Raw genomic sequence first — 16155 nt, forward strand, 5'->3', positions numbered from 1 at the left:
TGTCCCCATCTTTCTTATAAGCCCCCTTTAAGTGTTGAAAGGCCGCAATAAGGTCTCCCTGGAGCCTTCTCTTCTCCAGGCTGAATAACCCCAACTCTCTCAGCCTTTCTTCATAGGAGAGGCGTTTCACCCCCCTTATCATTTTTGTGGCTCTCTTCTGGACCTGCTCCAACAGGTCCATGTCTTTCCTGTGCTGAGGACTCCAGAGCTGGACGCAGCACTCCAGGTGGGGTCTCACCAGAACAGAGTAGAGGGGCAGAATCACCTCCCTTGGCCTGCTGGCCACGCTTCTTTTGATGCAGCCCAGAATACGGTTGGCCTTCTGGGCTGTGTGAGCAGACATTGTTGGCTCATGTCCAGCTTTTCATCCACCCGTACCCCCAAGTCCTTCTCATCAGGGCTGCTCTCAATCCCTTCATGCCCCAGCCTGTATTGATACCGGGGGTTGCCCCGATCCAGGTGCAGGACCCTGAACTTGGCCTTGTTGAACCTCATGAGGTTCACAGGGGCCCACTTCTCGAGCTTGTCCAGGTCCCTCTGGATGGCATCCCATCCCTCAGGCGTGTCGACTGCACCACTCAGCTTGGTGTCGTCTGCAAACTTGCTGAGTGTGCACTTGATCCCACTGTCTATGTCATTGATGAAGATCACTTATAACCATTTTGTTAAAAATGATACTGGTTATTTTTGAAAGTAGTGCCTTTATAGTAACAGGGCTCGTGTCTTATTTCTTTATCTCAGGCTTCAGTTTCTCTTCAGTCTGTTGCTGTTTGACTAAGTGTTTCTGTACAGTAAGGCTAAGTGTTCTTGAAAAATATATGTGCATAATGCTGAAGAATTATATTAAGATATGCAGAGGTCTGTTAGGGATAAAATGGTGAGCTTGTTTTTGTCCGTTGTGGATCAACTAAGATTTTAAAAGAGGCAATGTCATTTGACATTAACTGAGTATGAGTGCTCGATGTCTAGTGTCAGGTAAGGTTTTATGCTTTTAAGGATACAAGCTTTCATTGGAATGCTTGCAATTCATTCCAATATGAATTGCTCAGCATGTATGTGTAACTGGTAAGCAAGTAGCTTTTTACTGTATTCCTTACAGCTGCTGTGTTATATGTTATATTAAAGCTCTGAAAGAACATGTGTGCATATGTAGGTAATGTATACAGTGGGCAGTGTTTGTTTCTGTTCTTTAAATAATGTTTCCATTTAGTTATGAAACATACCTTTTGTTTATGTTTTCACGTTTGATAGAAATACATTAAATGTAAATGCATTTATGTCGCAAGGTAATACAAAGATGCTCAGATAATTCAATTGACGTGAAATATTTTTCAATGAATTTCTGATTTTTCTGGGAGCTAGGTTGTAAGAGAGCTTGAGTGAAGACTTGCCAGGGGAACGGCGAGGACTCGGATAAAATTGTGGTGGCAGAAGTGAAGGTAGTCAGAGGAAGTAGTGGTTCCGTTATTACGTATGTATTGGCCAACTGTGCAGGGTCTTTGGAGCAGGAAGAGTGATTTGGCTTTGTCCACAGTGTAGTTTGCTGAGCAATGAGAACTAAGGAGAACAAAGGGAAGAGGTGAACAAGTGAAAGAGATGTTAATACTAAGTTGAGGTAAGATGAAGTGAGTCAATGGATCATGTTAAAACTAAGCAATAGTTCTAAGATCTGGTTTCAGTGCATTGCAGCCAACAAATGGAAAGTGTTAGTCGTATTTTCTTCATTAATAGTGTAAGCTACTGGCTTAGCATGTAGAAGGTAACTTTTTTTCTTTTTTCTTTTTTTTTTTTTTTAATGAAACAGTTACTGTTATCATTCTACACAGTCCATGGTACTCTTAAATAAATAAACAAACAAATGAAATAATCCTTTGTTTAGCATGTAAATCAGTTCTTTGCGGATACTAGTCCTTGAAATAGCAAAATGTCTTACCTGCTGATTTGAAAATAGAAAGTTTGCAATGTTTATACCCTTATGTGATTTTTGAAAGACAAAAAGCACATTGGAATTTCTAAATGAAATGAGAAAGCGTCGTTCATTTTCATTGTGGTTTTTTATTTAATTTGGCTTGCTCTATTCTAAATAAAATCTTAACTAAATCTTTTTTCCTCATTTACTTCTGTTTCCAGACAGTGTAGTTTAGCCAGATCTTTATTAGCATGAACTGTTTTGTTAAAAAAAACAAAACAAAACAAAAAGTGTTCTGGAAGGCTGCATGAAGGGAGGAATGCCTTATTTTTCAGGATATGTTTGTACGAATAACCCCTGTCTATTCTGTATCTTTCAAAGCACATGGTAATCTTGTATGAAGTTAAGGTTAAAAGGTAAATGGCATGGTACTGTTTCTTTTGGCTATTGCATTAAAGTGTTTGACCTTTAGCAACCTATTTTTATCTTAGGCAGTAAACTGTTTAGTTCTGCTTATCAAAAGAGACTTCACTGCTCTCTTTCCATGCTGTTCTTATCCAAAACACACCATATCAATCCAGCATCAGTAGGCTTCATCAGCAACAGCCATTATTCTGCTTAGAGATGCAGCATGAAAAACTTCATTTATATTGTAACAGCACATTTTATTCAATAAATACTTTCACATATAGTTCTGTGGTTTCCAGTTTCATTATCTAGTTTAGATCTTCTTTTGTATTACCTCCTTATTAGCTTACTCTTTCTCCAGATTTTAGCTTTTTGACTTGAAATTATTTGTTTTGGTGTCTGCCCTAAAGTGAATTATTTTAGACTAATCAAACAATAACCTATGTATCTCTAAAGATAAGTTTAATATGGCAAAGTAAGTATGCTTGCAGATATTAACCCATTTCCTAATTATTTGAGGGTATCTTCAAATCATCAAGGTGTTGGTGGTAAGTTGAAATTTTATGAAGTGTTTAGTTGCAGGGTCAACTCCCCCATACCTTTAGTTGTCTCTGTGATTTGCCAGAGTGAAGTTCTATGCATTGGAGTGTTGGTCAGAGGCAGAACTTGCTGCATCTCTGAAGTGACCACAATTCATAATGCTGCTGGTGATATTCAACAAATCTTTAACCTGCAGGAAGTTGACAGAGTTGCTGGGCAGCTGCTAATTTGTTCTAGCTATAATTTTTTTCATTGACTTGTTAATTTACACGATGCTTTACTATTGTTACTAGTAAACAAATACTGGTACCATAATCAGGTTCCCTGTTTTACAGTTAGAGTAAATAAGATAATTAATCAAGTAAGTCCCAGAGGACTGAGTGTAGACCTCTACTATCCTTGTGCAAGTTTTGTCTCTCGAGTACTAAAAATATCTCTGTTATTTTTTGATTTAGTGAATTCATTGCATCATGCCTTTTTCACAATTTATAGATGTCAGGGATCACAGAAAGCTGCTCTAAGCTATCTGAAGAATACAGAGCTAAAGTTCTCAAAAACTCTGTCTCAAAAAACAGCAATATAAAACAGTATTTGATGATCCTGGTTTTCTTTTGTTGGTCATAATACTTTTTATAAGGATTGACTGAAGCTAGACTCTAAAAGAATCAAAGCTTTTCAGTGGATGCCAGAATCTGAAGACAAGCGAACACTTCAAAAAGTCATGAGTGTGTTCACATATCTTGCCAAGTTCGTTCCAAATCTGTCCTCTGTCAGTTCACCCCATCAGACAACTTCTGGAAAATGTTCAGTGACACTGGGTTGAACAGGGCAGACATTCCTTTAATGAGTTTGATAGGTAACAGTTCTTGTGCTGAAATGCTGCAATGTTGCTTAACTATCTCATTAGTAAAGGCTTGTAACGAGGAAATAGAAAGCCAATGTTCTTAGTCTCAAAAGATCTTTTTAAATACAAAATAGTTTTGTTTTTCACATAGAAAAATAGTTCACAATTTAAAAATTGGTGATTCCCAAGCTTTTTTGAACCAGCTAGTTGCTGTGATTCCTCAATATTACTTACGAGCTGTAACCCAAACTTACCAAATAACTAATTCCAAGTACTGTGGGATACAGTCAGTGGTGTATCCACTGAGTGAATGCAGAACTCGTACTACATTCCCTTGGAACCATGATTGATAATCACTGCCCTAAGACATATGATTTACTAACCCTAAAAGATAATCTCTACTCCTTGTGGCTTTCTCTTTGGGGAAACTCATGTTTTCTATTTTTACCAATTTTTGGATTGGATTTCTGCTTCCAAACTGAAGTGAAAATAGCTAGAATTGTGGGAACAGATTCAGAAGGAGAGCTTGGGTGTTGAATGCTAAAAATACAGAAGGAACGAATATATTTGCAATGAGAAATGAGGCTTCATCATACAGCTTTTCTGACCTGCTCCACCCCCAGCCATTATGCTGGCTTTTTTGTTCTGTTTCTTCATATATTTTGTATTTGACTGAAGATACATGCTGAGATACACAGTCGTTTAAACACAGATCCTATGTGCTTTGTCTGTCTGGGTTAGGTAGCAGTTGTATGAGTGGTCCCAGATGAACTCAGAGACTGGACACACTAGTAAGGCTATAGATAAATGTCCTCTTTAGATGTCATCTACAGCTGCTTGTCACCTTCTCACCCAGAATAGGTGATTCCTCCCCGCAGCCCAACTGATATGCTAGCATGTGACCTAATCAAAGTGATTTTGCCTAAACCTGAATTTTAGGAGTAGTCCTGTATATTGCTGGCTCACACAAACAAGTGGGGTGATGGTTTCTGGCGTGGGGTTGGTGACAGCTGGGAAGGAGGAATAGTCTTTTCAGCCGTCACAGCTGCATATGGAAAAAGATATCCGTCCACAAACTGGGGAAAGATTACAGAAGTCTTCAAAAACATGGCCTTAATTTACTTTTTCCTTTATTTGATTTTATATTTGAAATGAGTACTTAAAGTACATGATGAGAGTGACTATTTGGAGGGTAGAGACAGGACCATGACTTGGACATGAAAAAAATTAGATCTGTATTGAGGCACTAATAAAACTGATTTGTGAGGCTAATATAATGTGTGAAGTAATTCTAAACTTTCACAAACCTTAAGGTTTAACATAAACTAAGTAATAAAATGTTGGTAATCTAAGTAATTGTTTTTCTTCTTGCAGCTGTTGCTTTTCTTTTCAGAAAAGTTGTCCATTACACACAGTACCTTACTTATTTTGTGTAGTATTTTCTTTATGCTGCATATGTGATTAAAAAACCTAGCCTTTGGCATGCATATCCAAACCCACTTTAGCATTTTTTTTAACCATTAAAGAAGAAAAAAAAAAAAGTAGTTGCTGTTTAGGCAGTGATGGTGAGAAAGCCTTCTCATTTAAGGGCTGGTTCTTAAACTTATCAATCCACTAGCTTTAAGTTTACAATAACAATGCTGCTGCCAGTTACTCATGCAACTGATCTGCTGGGAGTTGCTCTTAATTGGAAGAGGAAGATTTTTTTGTTTTGTTTTCTTCTCTTGCTGTTTGTTTACATTGTGCCACTGAAGAAAATATAGGTGATCCACACCTAAAATAATTCTTGATAAAATTCTGTCTTGCCCATTAATAAAAATGAGTCCTCTTAATGCAGAATGTTGAATCTGAGAATATTTGTAGCTGAGGATATTTGTTGAAATTGGAAGTGTGAAGACTTTTGTTGAGGAAAAACTAAATCACCAGAAGTCACTTTTTGGTAAAAGCTCACACACCATTGCTGATCTTGACTGCAACACAGTCCATATATGTGGATTTTAAACTACTGTACTTTCCGTACAAAAATATTTGTGTGTTTTTATGACAAGAAGATTGGTTTGTCATGTAATTGTTGCCATTAATATACAGCCCATTCTCATGAAGCTTAAATGAATATCACTGTCCTTTATGGTCAGGAGACATAACTGAAAGCTATTAAAGCATTTTTAACGAGAATTAACATAGACAGAGTCTTTTGTAGATAAACTTCACCCTTCCTGTTTTGGATGGAGCAATAAGTTTACCATGGAGCAGATTTAGGAAATAGCTTTCCATCAATTCAGTATTTTATAAATAAAAAGTTGCAGGGCGAGGTCCTTCCTTTGGCATAAAGCTGATTATTTCCTGTTTAATCCTGAACTGGTGCATTTCAAGTAATGGGATTTTTTCAGCATCCGTCAGAGAGGAGAGATTTTAGGATTTTATTTTCCTTTATGGTCCTATGAAAATGCAGTTTCTAGACTTGAAGATCATTTTAGACAAAGGGAAATTAATAGATATATAAATTGTTGCTCTTTCAGACAATTTTTTGACTTAGCTGCACAGTTGTTAGTAGCTGGACATTCTTAAACATGTGGCTGGGTTGTCTTACACGTGAGCTGAAAAGGTGTCATATGTCTTTAAAGATTATCAGTACTTCTAGTGAGGTTTAAAAACTGATGAATTGTAATTGGTATGGATTACTTGAATGCAGATTTGTCATCTGCTTGCAGAAGGCACACACTTTGTATAAGAAGAATATGTAAGAGGTAGAACTTAAACTAATACTGCTGTTTTACCTAAGGAACACACAAGTTAATATATGAAGTAACACTACCCTCATCCAACACATCTGTTGTAAAGAAGCTTATGAAATCTAGGCCACACACAAACTGGTCTCCAAGGGCCTGTAGTTGGTGTTAGAATGCTGTTATTATGTGGTCTGATTGGTTTAGTAAAGAATTATCTGCAGTAAAACCATGTAACATAATAGTTCTTGCTCTCCCACATGGGAGCTACTTTTGCTTGACTGAGCAAGACATTTCTTGAAGAAGGAATAATGCACTTGCTTTTGCCAAAATGTAACATTAAATAAAGTGTATTGTCATGTGCATTTTTGTTGTGTATCAATTCTTGTTCATTTAAACATTCACTTGAATTCCTCCACTATAGTATTAAAAATTATTAAAGTAAATATGTGGATTTCCTAGCAATGTATTTTAAGTAGATGTCTTGCTTCTTACTGCAAACTTGTTTGTAGTAATTTTAAAGCAATGGGGAACTATTTGGAAAATGTGAGTTTTCATAAATGAAAACTCTGTTGCTGAACTTCCCAGATATTAATTCAGTTGCCAGGCAGTACAAGTCATAGCAGTTTAAGGTTTATCTTGCACTGTGCTGAATACTTTGTACGTGATGCTTTCCCTGTTCACTTTGACTTAAAAGAGAGCTGAAACAGTTCAATAGTTCACATGAACAGATTTCTAAACGGTACCAACGTGGTTGGCTTTTGCTGTGGTTGTTAAGAACTATATAGCCTTGCTCTACAGATTTGTCCTTCTTGTATAACTGGAGCTGTAAACACTTACTACAATTGTTGAGGATTTGTCTTTTTATTTTTATTATTTTTGACTCTGTTCGTACAAAAGCTATATGTTCCATCTTTAGATTGCTTTATAAGCATTGAGGAAATGCACAAGACTGTGTAATTTTTTGTTTCGATGGTGAAGGGAAGACGAAAAGAGTTGAGGAGGGATGGCAATCCTCTACAGAGATGACGATTAGAGTTATTGCTGAAGGGCAGAGCCCCGCACAACAGAAGTCATAAGAAGATGAGGCTGCAGTCATTGCACACCTGAGCCAGTCATAGGCTTCTCCTGAGCTGCAATGGGCTCCACCCTGTGCAAACCCCATGACTTCACTGTAATTGCAGAGCTGTCACCAAGGGCATGATACGAAGCAAAGGAGTATCCAGATGATGTCTTGGGCTTAAACTGGAGATAATGGTTTCATGCAAGTAAATAATTTGGCCTGCATGTCTTCTTCCCAGTGTATTACACAGCATGGAAAAGACCAGAGTTGCGTCTCAAGACCCAAGCCACCTCTTCAATTCCTTTCAGCCTTAAAATGTTATGTGTAAACTCAGCAGAGAGTTTGTTGCTGCAGACATAGACACCCACCCCGCAATTTTACAGAGCACTCTTCATCTCTTTTTGTACTAGAACTCTACTTTAAAATGAAGCGGGAAGCCTTGCAATGGCATTGTTTTAAACTGCATCTTCCTCTTTCCAATTAGTTTAATCAAATTAATAAATAAAAAGGCAGGCAGGAGATGCTGTCTCCTAGAAGCAAGATGCTGTAGATCAGCTGAACAGAAACACCGTGGCCTTGTGCCAAGGAGCCCTGTGCGGGGAGCAGCATCCTCTACAGTTCAGAGCCGGGTGGCCTCAGCTGTACTCTCCCAGGGTCCTCCTCCGAGGTGCTGCGGCTCCCAGAGCCCGTTCCTGCTGCACGGTGCTCACGCGCCACCCCCCATGTTGCCAGTCCCAGTCCTTGATGGCAAAGCAGAGTTCAAATCGGAATTCATGCTGCTTTTAAAGTGATGGCTGTATCGGCATCTATTCCCCATGAGGGACCTCCAGCGGACCTTTCAGTCAGGTATTTAGATGCCAAAAATGATGGGCTTACGTTCTGAAAGCTGATTAAATCTGTTAAACCAGGCGCTTGAAACTTTCAGTGGAAAGGGAGGCAGAATTGCATTTAAGTGCAAATAACTTTAATATTTTGCATATCTTCAGTAAGTAGCAAATTAACATTAAATTGTTCATTATTACATAGTAGATTAAATAACTTGTTTCCCCCAATTTGCATTTCAATGAATATCTAATTGGTCTATAAACACATTGATTAATGGGTACAGAAATTATTACATAGATTCAAGGCAAAATTGTTAGTACATCAAGAAAGGAATACAGTAGACTTGTTGCTATTTTATAATTAAAAATTGTATACCACTATTGTAACTAAGCATTACATTTGTACGTTAATTTAGCTTTTTGTAACCATGAAAAATAGTTCATCTTGGTTGAAAACCAATTTTAAATGTCTTGATCATGGGAATTGTCTGCAAGTGCTTTAATGACAGTTCTGAGCATTCTTTGCACTGTGGAGCTATAAATTTATATATTGTACTCATAAACATAACAGTACAATTACATTGCCACTGCAGTAATGAAAATTTGTCTGTACTCTTTCAGTAGAGGATTAGCTTATTGTACTTGAGGAGAGTAAATTTCATGTAGGTTAATAAAGTCTAATTTGCATGGTTGAGAAAAATCCAAGATAGGTCATAAATAAATTAAGAAGTGATTTGGGGAGGGGTAATAATTCCTTTTAAAAGATGTCTTTGGCAAGGAAAATACTTTGATACCAGCAGCACTGAAGTCGTTCAATGTATAGTAGTCTCCGAGTTCGCTAGAGTTTACATGCACAATTATAACGCAAAATCTTACTGCATATGCAATCAGCTTAGAGCTAGGTCTACATTACAAAATCTTTTAGCATACCTCTTAGTTAGGAGTACAAGAAAATTTATACCTCATAGTCTGTCTACCCATGCCAGAAAACCTGGCATAGATGTGGCTGTGTTAACAGAAGAGTGCTTTGTCAGACTTTAGGTCTGCTGAGGAGGGGAAATAAGAAGCTGGCTTATGCCACCAGAGGGCTATACCGGCCTAGCTACCGTGGTTTAGCTGGGGGAACAAAAGCTGTTACCTCCGTCTGGTGTTAGAGGAGCCCTGGGGCGTCACTGAAGCAGGACAGATTTCACGCAGTTTGCCCTTTCATTAATGGGGTGTCCGGAGGGGATGTGGTACAGCTTTCAAACTTGTGCTATACTTGTGCTCTGCAAGTTCAAGCTCTACCTTTGTCAGAAATCAAACAACTACCAGTGAGCATGTTGCTTCTTTCCTCCTTGCATGGGGTATTTGATACTTGTGGGAAATGTGCCTTTAGTAACTGAAAAGTTTCTGTCTTCTGAAAGATAATATATTAAATGAATACTTGCATGAATCACAGATACAAGATTGTGATTGCTGGGCATGTTGGATCTTCTCAAGGGTGAGTTAGTATCTAAGGGTTGCAGGCTGTTTAACGTGGTTTCTGAGCCACAACCCAAGCTCCTTCCTCCGTGTGAACTGAGCCTTGAGGGTCTTTGGCCTTCTGGATGAGGAGCTGAGAACAGGCATCTCTGAGCACTGACTCACAAGCACTGATGGTGGGCTGTATACATAGGGTGCAGAGCTGCTCAGAGAGCTTAGAGTTGCATCGTGTTGCTGTGAAGAAGGAATGCTGGTGGAGGTGAGAGAGCGTTAGATGAATCCGTAAATGTATGGAATCATAAGAATACTCAAAAATGCAAGAAAGATTGTGATGAAAAAGAGCAAGGGATTGGAAATTACAGATTAAATCATGGGCATCAATTTCACTTGCTAAATCATCACATCCACTTAATGGATATGGTCCTCCTCATGCCTGGTGGTCCTGCTCGTGTTTGTGAGCAGAAGTACCACCTGCTGCATTGAAATTAATTTGCCCATCTCTTGCATAAAGCTGCTTGAGCTTTGCATGCTCAAGTCTCTTGATTCCTTTTCAAGAGGCTTCTACATATGCATAAAGCCAAGAGCATTCAAAAAAAGTGCCACAGTCATATTCATTCAAAACCGTACCTGGAGAAGATAGTTAGTGTTGTCTACCTTTATATAAAATAAAGCACATTCATTAGAACAATTCTCCCAGAAATGAGAAGTGAAGATTCAGTTGAGTCCTTTCTGAGACAGAGAGAAGAAATTTGCATATCTCATTTGTTACTTAGTTGTACTTTCTACCTGCTGTGGACATGGGAGGTACAGAGGCTAACTTGCAGCTTGGTGGGACCAGTCTTCCTGAGGGTCTTTCCAATTATCAGGGAACTTTCTCTCGTTTCCCTCTTCTTGCAAGGCTGCTTAGAGCAGAAGCTGTAGTTTTAGCTGTTCTAAATCACCTTGAGCAGTTAAAAAGCCTTTCTTTGCACAGGCTGTAAAGCTAAGCTGAGGAAACTTGGTGCATGGGTTGAAATAAGGGTTGCGAATATCTCCATTTTAACTTCTCTGTTTTTCCTGGCCTCCTCCCCTTTGAATATCGTGTCTACTCTTGCTGTTGAAATGGAGCCGCTTTTTAGCGAGGTATGCAAGACTTTGAGACCAAGATGACGAAGTTTCTGACTCTTCTGCAGACTGTACTCACTTGTAGGGGAGGACATCTTAAGTTCTAGTTTTTGTTCTCATTACTGTTTATGTTGTCCAACAGCTCTGTTGCGCAAAATACACAGGCAGCTCTGGAATAGTGTTGGAGAAGAACCACAGGGCTGGGCTAGGCACAGAAAGGAAATGATGCAGAGTTTGTCAGTGAGTAGTAGACATGTCATCAAGGTGTTTCCTAGCTAGGTATAATTTCATCCATGTCCAGAGTTTAGATGTACAACCAAGTTTTGGTGACAGTGTTTTCCACCCATCAGCTGAGCCATTCAATATGTTTTCTTTGATTTAAGCCACGACCATTTTTAGATGATCATTGCAGGAGGGATATAGCAGTCTAAGAAGTGAGCAGTTCTCATCTGCTTGCTTCTGCTCCTCTTCTTCCCCAACAGAGGTCGATGTCCCAAAGCTGAGCTGGAAGAAGAGAATGTGCGGTACCCTTCATCGCGTCCATGTCAGTGTCAAACATTGTAATTTAAATTCACTGTTGATGGCACTTTGAGGTTAATTGTGAAAACTTTGCACAGACGCAGATTAGGGAGTTCTCAAAAGTTTCGTTCTATGTGGTGAGTTCTAGGGCTTGATAACCTCCAACTGGTGATCACCCCCAACCCGGGGGACTGTCATCTCCATTATTCTAGCTAGATCTGGAAGTAAATGTCTTTTAGTTATATTTAAACAGTTCTAACAGTGCAAATTTTGGTTTAGTTTTCTCAAATATATGAGGAGTGTTCACTAACATGTTGCAGGTGCATCACACCTTTAGATTTGCGTCTAGACAAAGCCTAAGTGTTTATACAGAGACTAGCACAGTGAAGAGTGGATCTCAGCCAGAGCTTCTATGCTATTATCATGTAAGAATAAAAAGAGCTAAAATGCCATGAGAATAATATAAAAGGAGGCATATTTGTGATCTTCTGACCTCACAGGTGCCAGATGTGCTGATTTTGGAAAACTCTTCAAAGAGAACCTGAATTCAGCTTATATATTTCTCATTTGTAGGAAAATCAAGACTATATATATATTTTGTGTGTGTATATAAAATAAATATAAATATATTTCTATATTTGGGAATAGAACAGCTGTTTCTGCTTCTCCTTCATCTGCTTACTAAAGTGTTACACGTTCTTTCCATTATGCTGGTGCTGTAGCTTAGGTCAGAGAATAAAAGTGTGCTATGGCCTTGGTAAATGATCACCCTATGGCTTAAGCTGTTTTCAGGATTACCTGACATATATATCAGACAGAATAATCATGTCTTTGGTATCGTTCCCTTTCTTGTTTTTCAGTATAAAAATGTTATTTCTTCTTTCCCCACACATGGAATCATTTTCAGGTTTTAGTTCCAGATGTTTACAGATGAGCTTTCCGTAGTCTGAGCTCAAAATCAGTATCAGCTGGAATTTTAAAGATAGGGATGCTTTCAAACCTTGTTGGGTCACAAGTTCTTCCAGTATTTTTCTCCAACAGAGAGCTTTTTTGCTTGTTTGGAGTCTTTTGTGCAGTTTTCTTTCTTCCTTAAGCATCCCATTCTTGGCTTATTTTCCAGAAATAGCCGCCTCCTCTTTTGTGGAGAAGATGGATTTTAATATGCCACATCACCATCCTCTTTTTCAAGGGCTTTGAGTGCTTTCGTAATTTTTTTCAAATAGTTGATTAAGTGGTAATTGACATTCTTGTCAATTGTCTTGTCTGCTCCCTTCCGCAAAGCACAGTAACTTCTCTCTGAGGGTTGTTAGTCGTGCACTGGCTTCAGATATAAACTGGTTTCTGAAGTTATTTCCACTTCACAACTGTGGCTCACAGTTCTTTCAACTGTGCTGATGCATCTGGTTTTAGAATTGAATCACTGAATCATATTAATTGGGGGGGAAGTAATTTTAAAAGCGATCATCTCAGTGATGCAATTTACGTCGCAGCTATACAAATAGGTTTATCAGCACAATTGAGAGGGAGGCAGATTGCACCAGGAGGATCAGAATTAGCAGCTGGGGTAGAAAGCTTGTTGAGGGAAAATTGCTCAATTGTTGTTAGAGGAGCTGAGCTGTTTCCTTTGTTTTCTGTTGTTAGAACTGCCTTCCTGCTCCACCTTCACCCTCTGCCCCTATTTTAGGTCAATTCTATTTTTTTAAAAGTCTTGTCAGAAAGTATTGAAAACGTTCATCTCGTGTATGAAGGTGTTTAGTTTCCAGATTGTGGTGACAGCAAAGTGACTTCTGACTCCAGACACAGCGGCAATGATGGCTCTCTTGATTCTCCTCCAAGTCGTCTTTTGTGAAAGTTTTCAAGAAAAATGTGCTTAGATTGAGCTAATATTTATACGCTAAGGGTCAGAGAATTTCATCTGGGTTAGCTCTCTGTGGTGTGTGAGAGAAATAGCAGATAGCGCTATTTGCCATTAATTTGAAGACCAATTAGAAGTAGAGCATTTCCTTCAGTTGTAGCTTTGGGTGCCTTCCTGTGCAGAAGATGGGGCGATGTGTCTGTGTTCTCTATTAGTGTGAGGGTTTCAGTCGTGCCGGTGTTGCACAGCGTCCTCTGAAGACTGACAGTTACCAGGTTCGTTTACCTGTGCAAGATCATTCACACATCCTTGGTCTGACCACTTCAAAGGTGATAAAATAGGACAAATAGACATGCAATAAGGAAAAAAAAGTTTTGAACTATTTCCCCCAAAACATAATGGCTCTGGGGAGAAAAAAAACTCTCAGAAATAATTCTGTGAAGGTGCTAGCAAGCATGCTGCAAGTACTTGAAAGGCACGAGTTATCCAAAGTGAAATACCATCTGTCTGTCATATGGCTAATCAGATACAGCAATTCTTCCTGAGCTTTTTCCTTGGAAAGAGTCAGAAAAAAAGAAACCCAAATTTGCCCTGTTTGAAGTTCTCTTAGCAAGTACTGTTTCACTTGCTGTGGAACATGAACTCTGAGAGTCTGTGTTTCTTGCTGATATTTTACTACCAAAGAACTAACTATACAAAGCAGGAAACAAACCCCCTCTCAGAAAAAATGCCATGAGCACACTGTTTCCACACTTAAGATGTTTAGCTCCATTTTGGTTTGGGCTGCACTCTTCTTTTTGACTTCTTAATCTCTATTGAAAATTAGTTTCTTCCAAAAGGTTTTCTTTTATTTGCCAACCAGTGTTTAAAAGTGGGTCTCATTTAAAACTATTATTATAGAATATACTGTCAAACATTTGAGAACTGTCTTTATTAAAGGTATCATGTTAAATCACTGTGTTTCTGAGAATAGTTTAATTTGTGTGCAGAATGGTGTTTGGTTTTTTTTTTTTTCCCCTGCTCCTCTGACATGAATACGCTTAAGCTGCCCTTGGACTGGTCCTTATGAATAAAACAGTGTGGTGGTGTTTGGTTGTGGGGTTTTTTTTGTTTGTTTGGGTTTTTTTCTTTTTTACTAATGGGGAATTGCTTATATACAGTTGTATCATTTGTGTCCACAATAATAGATAAATGTGGGAGGAAAGGGTCACACATATCTGTAAAAAAACCAAGTTCTAACATGAGCACACAGTACTAAAAGATAATCATACTTTGAGGAATATCAGCATTGTAGGTTTTTTTCCTCCTAAAAAATGTAGAGAGATAAAAAACCATTTATCTTCATTCAAAAAGCCAATACATTTTCTAAACGGAAATTGGCCAAAGAGGTGTGAAAATGAACTGCATCTGGCAGTTGGAAGAATTTGACAAGTTCCTTTTTTGGTGCGTGTTTAGATTAATAACCTTAGCTGGAATTTGGAAAAAAAAAAAAAAAATGAAAGGCCACTGACTCGCTTTGAAAACTACCTAACAGCATAGTCAGATGTTTGTTTGAAAAACAGTTGCAGTGATAATGAGAAATTACTTTTCCTCAACTGTGGTACATAACTGACTTGCAAACTCTTCATTCCCTGCAGTACAAGATCAGATGGGTTCATGTAAACTGCTGCCAAGATTTCTCTTATCCTTAGTGGTTGAATCACCAATGCAGTTAAACTGATTAAAGTCATATTTGTGAAAGACTTCTACAAGAAACAGATATCCAACAAACAAACATAATTTGGTGAAATTATTTAAACGTAGCTTCTATTTAAAGTATTAGGAAAGATTACAAACTAAGTTATTGTTACTTTGTATAAAGATTGAGATTGCTAGACGTGCCACAGTTAAATTAATTTTACATATATTTGCAATGAAAATCTGGTTTAGCATTTGCACTTTTCTTTGCCATTATTTATTAAATATTGCTGCAAGAGGAACTTAATCTCTCTTTTTAAGGCATTTCTTTCAATAAGAGTTACTTCTTGTATCCAGATAGTTCTAAACTAGTTACATTTGTGTTAGTGCAGGTCAGAAGAGAGGAAAAGGCAAATATGTCTTACAGGTGAAATTTGCGTTAAATCCAATATTCTATGTTTGGTTTGGATCTGCAGTAGCACCTAATTCAATGAGGGCTGTTGGTGTGCTAATGTAGAGAGTCTTGTATTTAATCGTTTTCTAAAATGTGTTGTTTCTAGGTCTACAGACAAGACTGTGAAACCTTTGGCATGGTAGTGAAGATGCTAATTGATAAAGATCCATCATTAGAGAAGTCCATTCAGTTTGCCCTGAGGCAAAATTTGCATGAAATAGGTGAGCGATGCATTGAAGAACTGAAACATTTCATTGCTCAATACGATGCTGCCAATCAAGATCTATCAGAATCCTTCAAAGAGGGCTCATACTAAGGACAAAAATATGCTTTTAGATTCTCTGCATTGTGTATGCCATAATACATAAATCTGCTTTTTGCGGGGAAAGAGGAGATCTTGTTGGAGATCTGAACCCAAGGCCTGCGCTCCTTCATAGTAGCTCAGGTGGCTGTGTCTTGTTCACTGTGGTCTCCACAATTGTATTCTTCTACCTGTACTTGTTGACATATATTCCTTTGAAAGGATGTTCTTTTCAAAAATGCTGTAAAGTGACAAACTATTTTTGAAACCTTTACACAGTTACCTAGGAAAAAATGTTCAGTCCGATGGATGTACACTTATGTTTTGATGTTTATAAGTGTAACTTCAAACACTTTTTTATTAAAATAATAAGAAGCAGCTCTTCATTCCTCAACTTATGCAGAAATATGTCTTGTTTTCATATATACTATAGGAAGGGAAGACTTGCAAAATTGTTTGCAACTATG

The 16155-nt window shown here is 38.2% G+C and overlaps 1 protein-coding gene across 1 annotated transcript in view; it reads left to right on the forward strand.

Moving 5' to 3' along the window:
• PPHLN1 (periphilin 1) overlaps positions 1-15703 on the forward strand; it is a gene marked incomplete at its 5' end in the record, with an annotated part of 40864 nt that extends 25161 nt beyond the window's left edge. The window contains one exon of the mRNA XM_009585573.1: positions 15494-15703. Within this exon, the coding sequence (XP_009583868.1) occupies positions 15494-15703 (210 nt within the window). The remainder of the gene's footprint in view (positions 1-15493) is intronic.
• Between the last annotated feature and the right edge of the window lie 452 nt (positions 15704-16155).

This window comes from Fulmarus glacialis, unplaced genomic scaffold (genome assembly GCF_000690835.1).
Source record: "Fulmarus glacialis isolate BGI_N327 unplaced genomic scaffold, ASM69083v1 scaffold17379, whole genome shotgun sequence".
NCBI classification, from domain to species: domain Eukaryota; kingdom Metazoa; phylum Chordata; class Aves; order Procellariiformes; family Procellariidae; genus Fulmarus; species Fulmarus glacialis.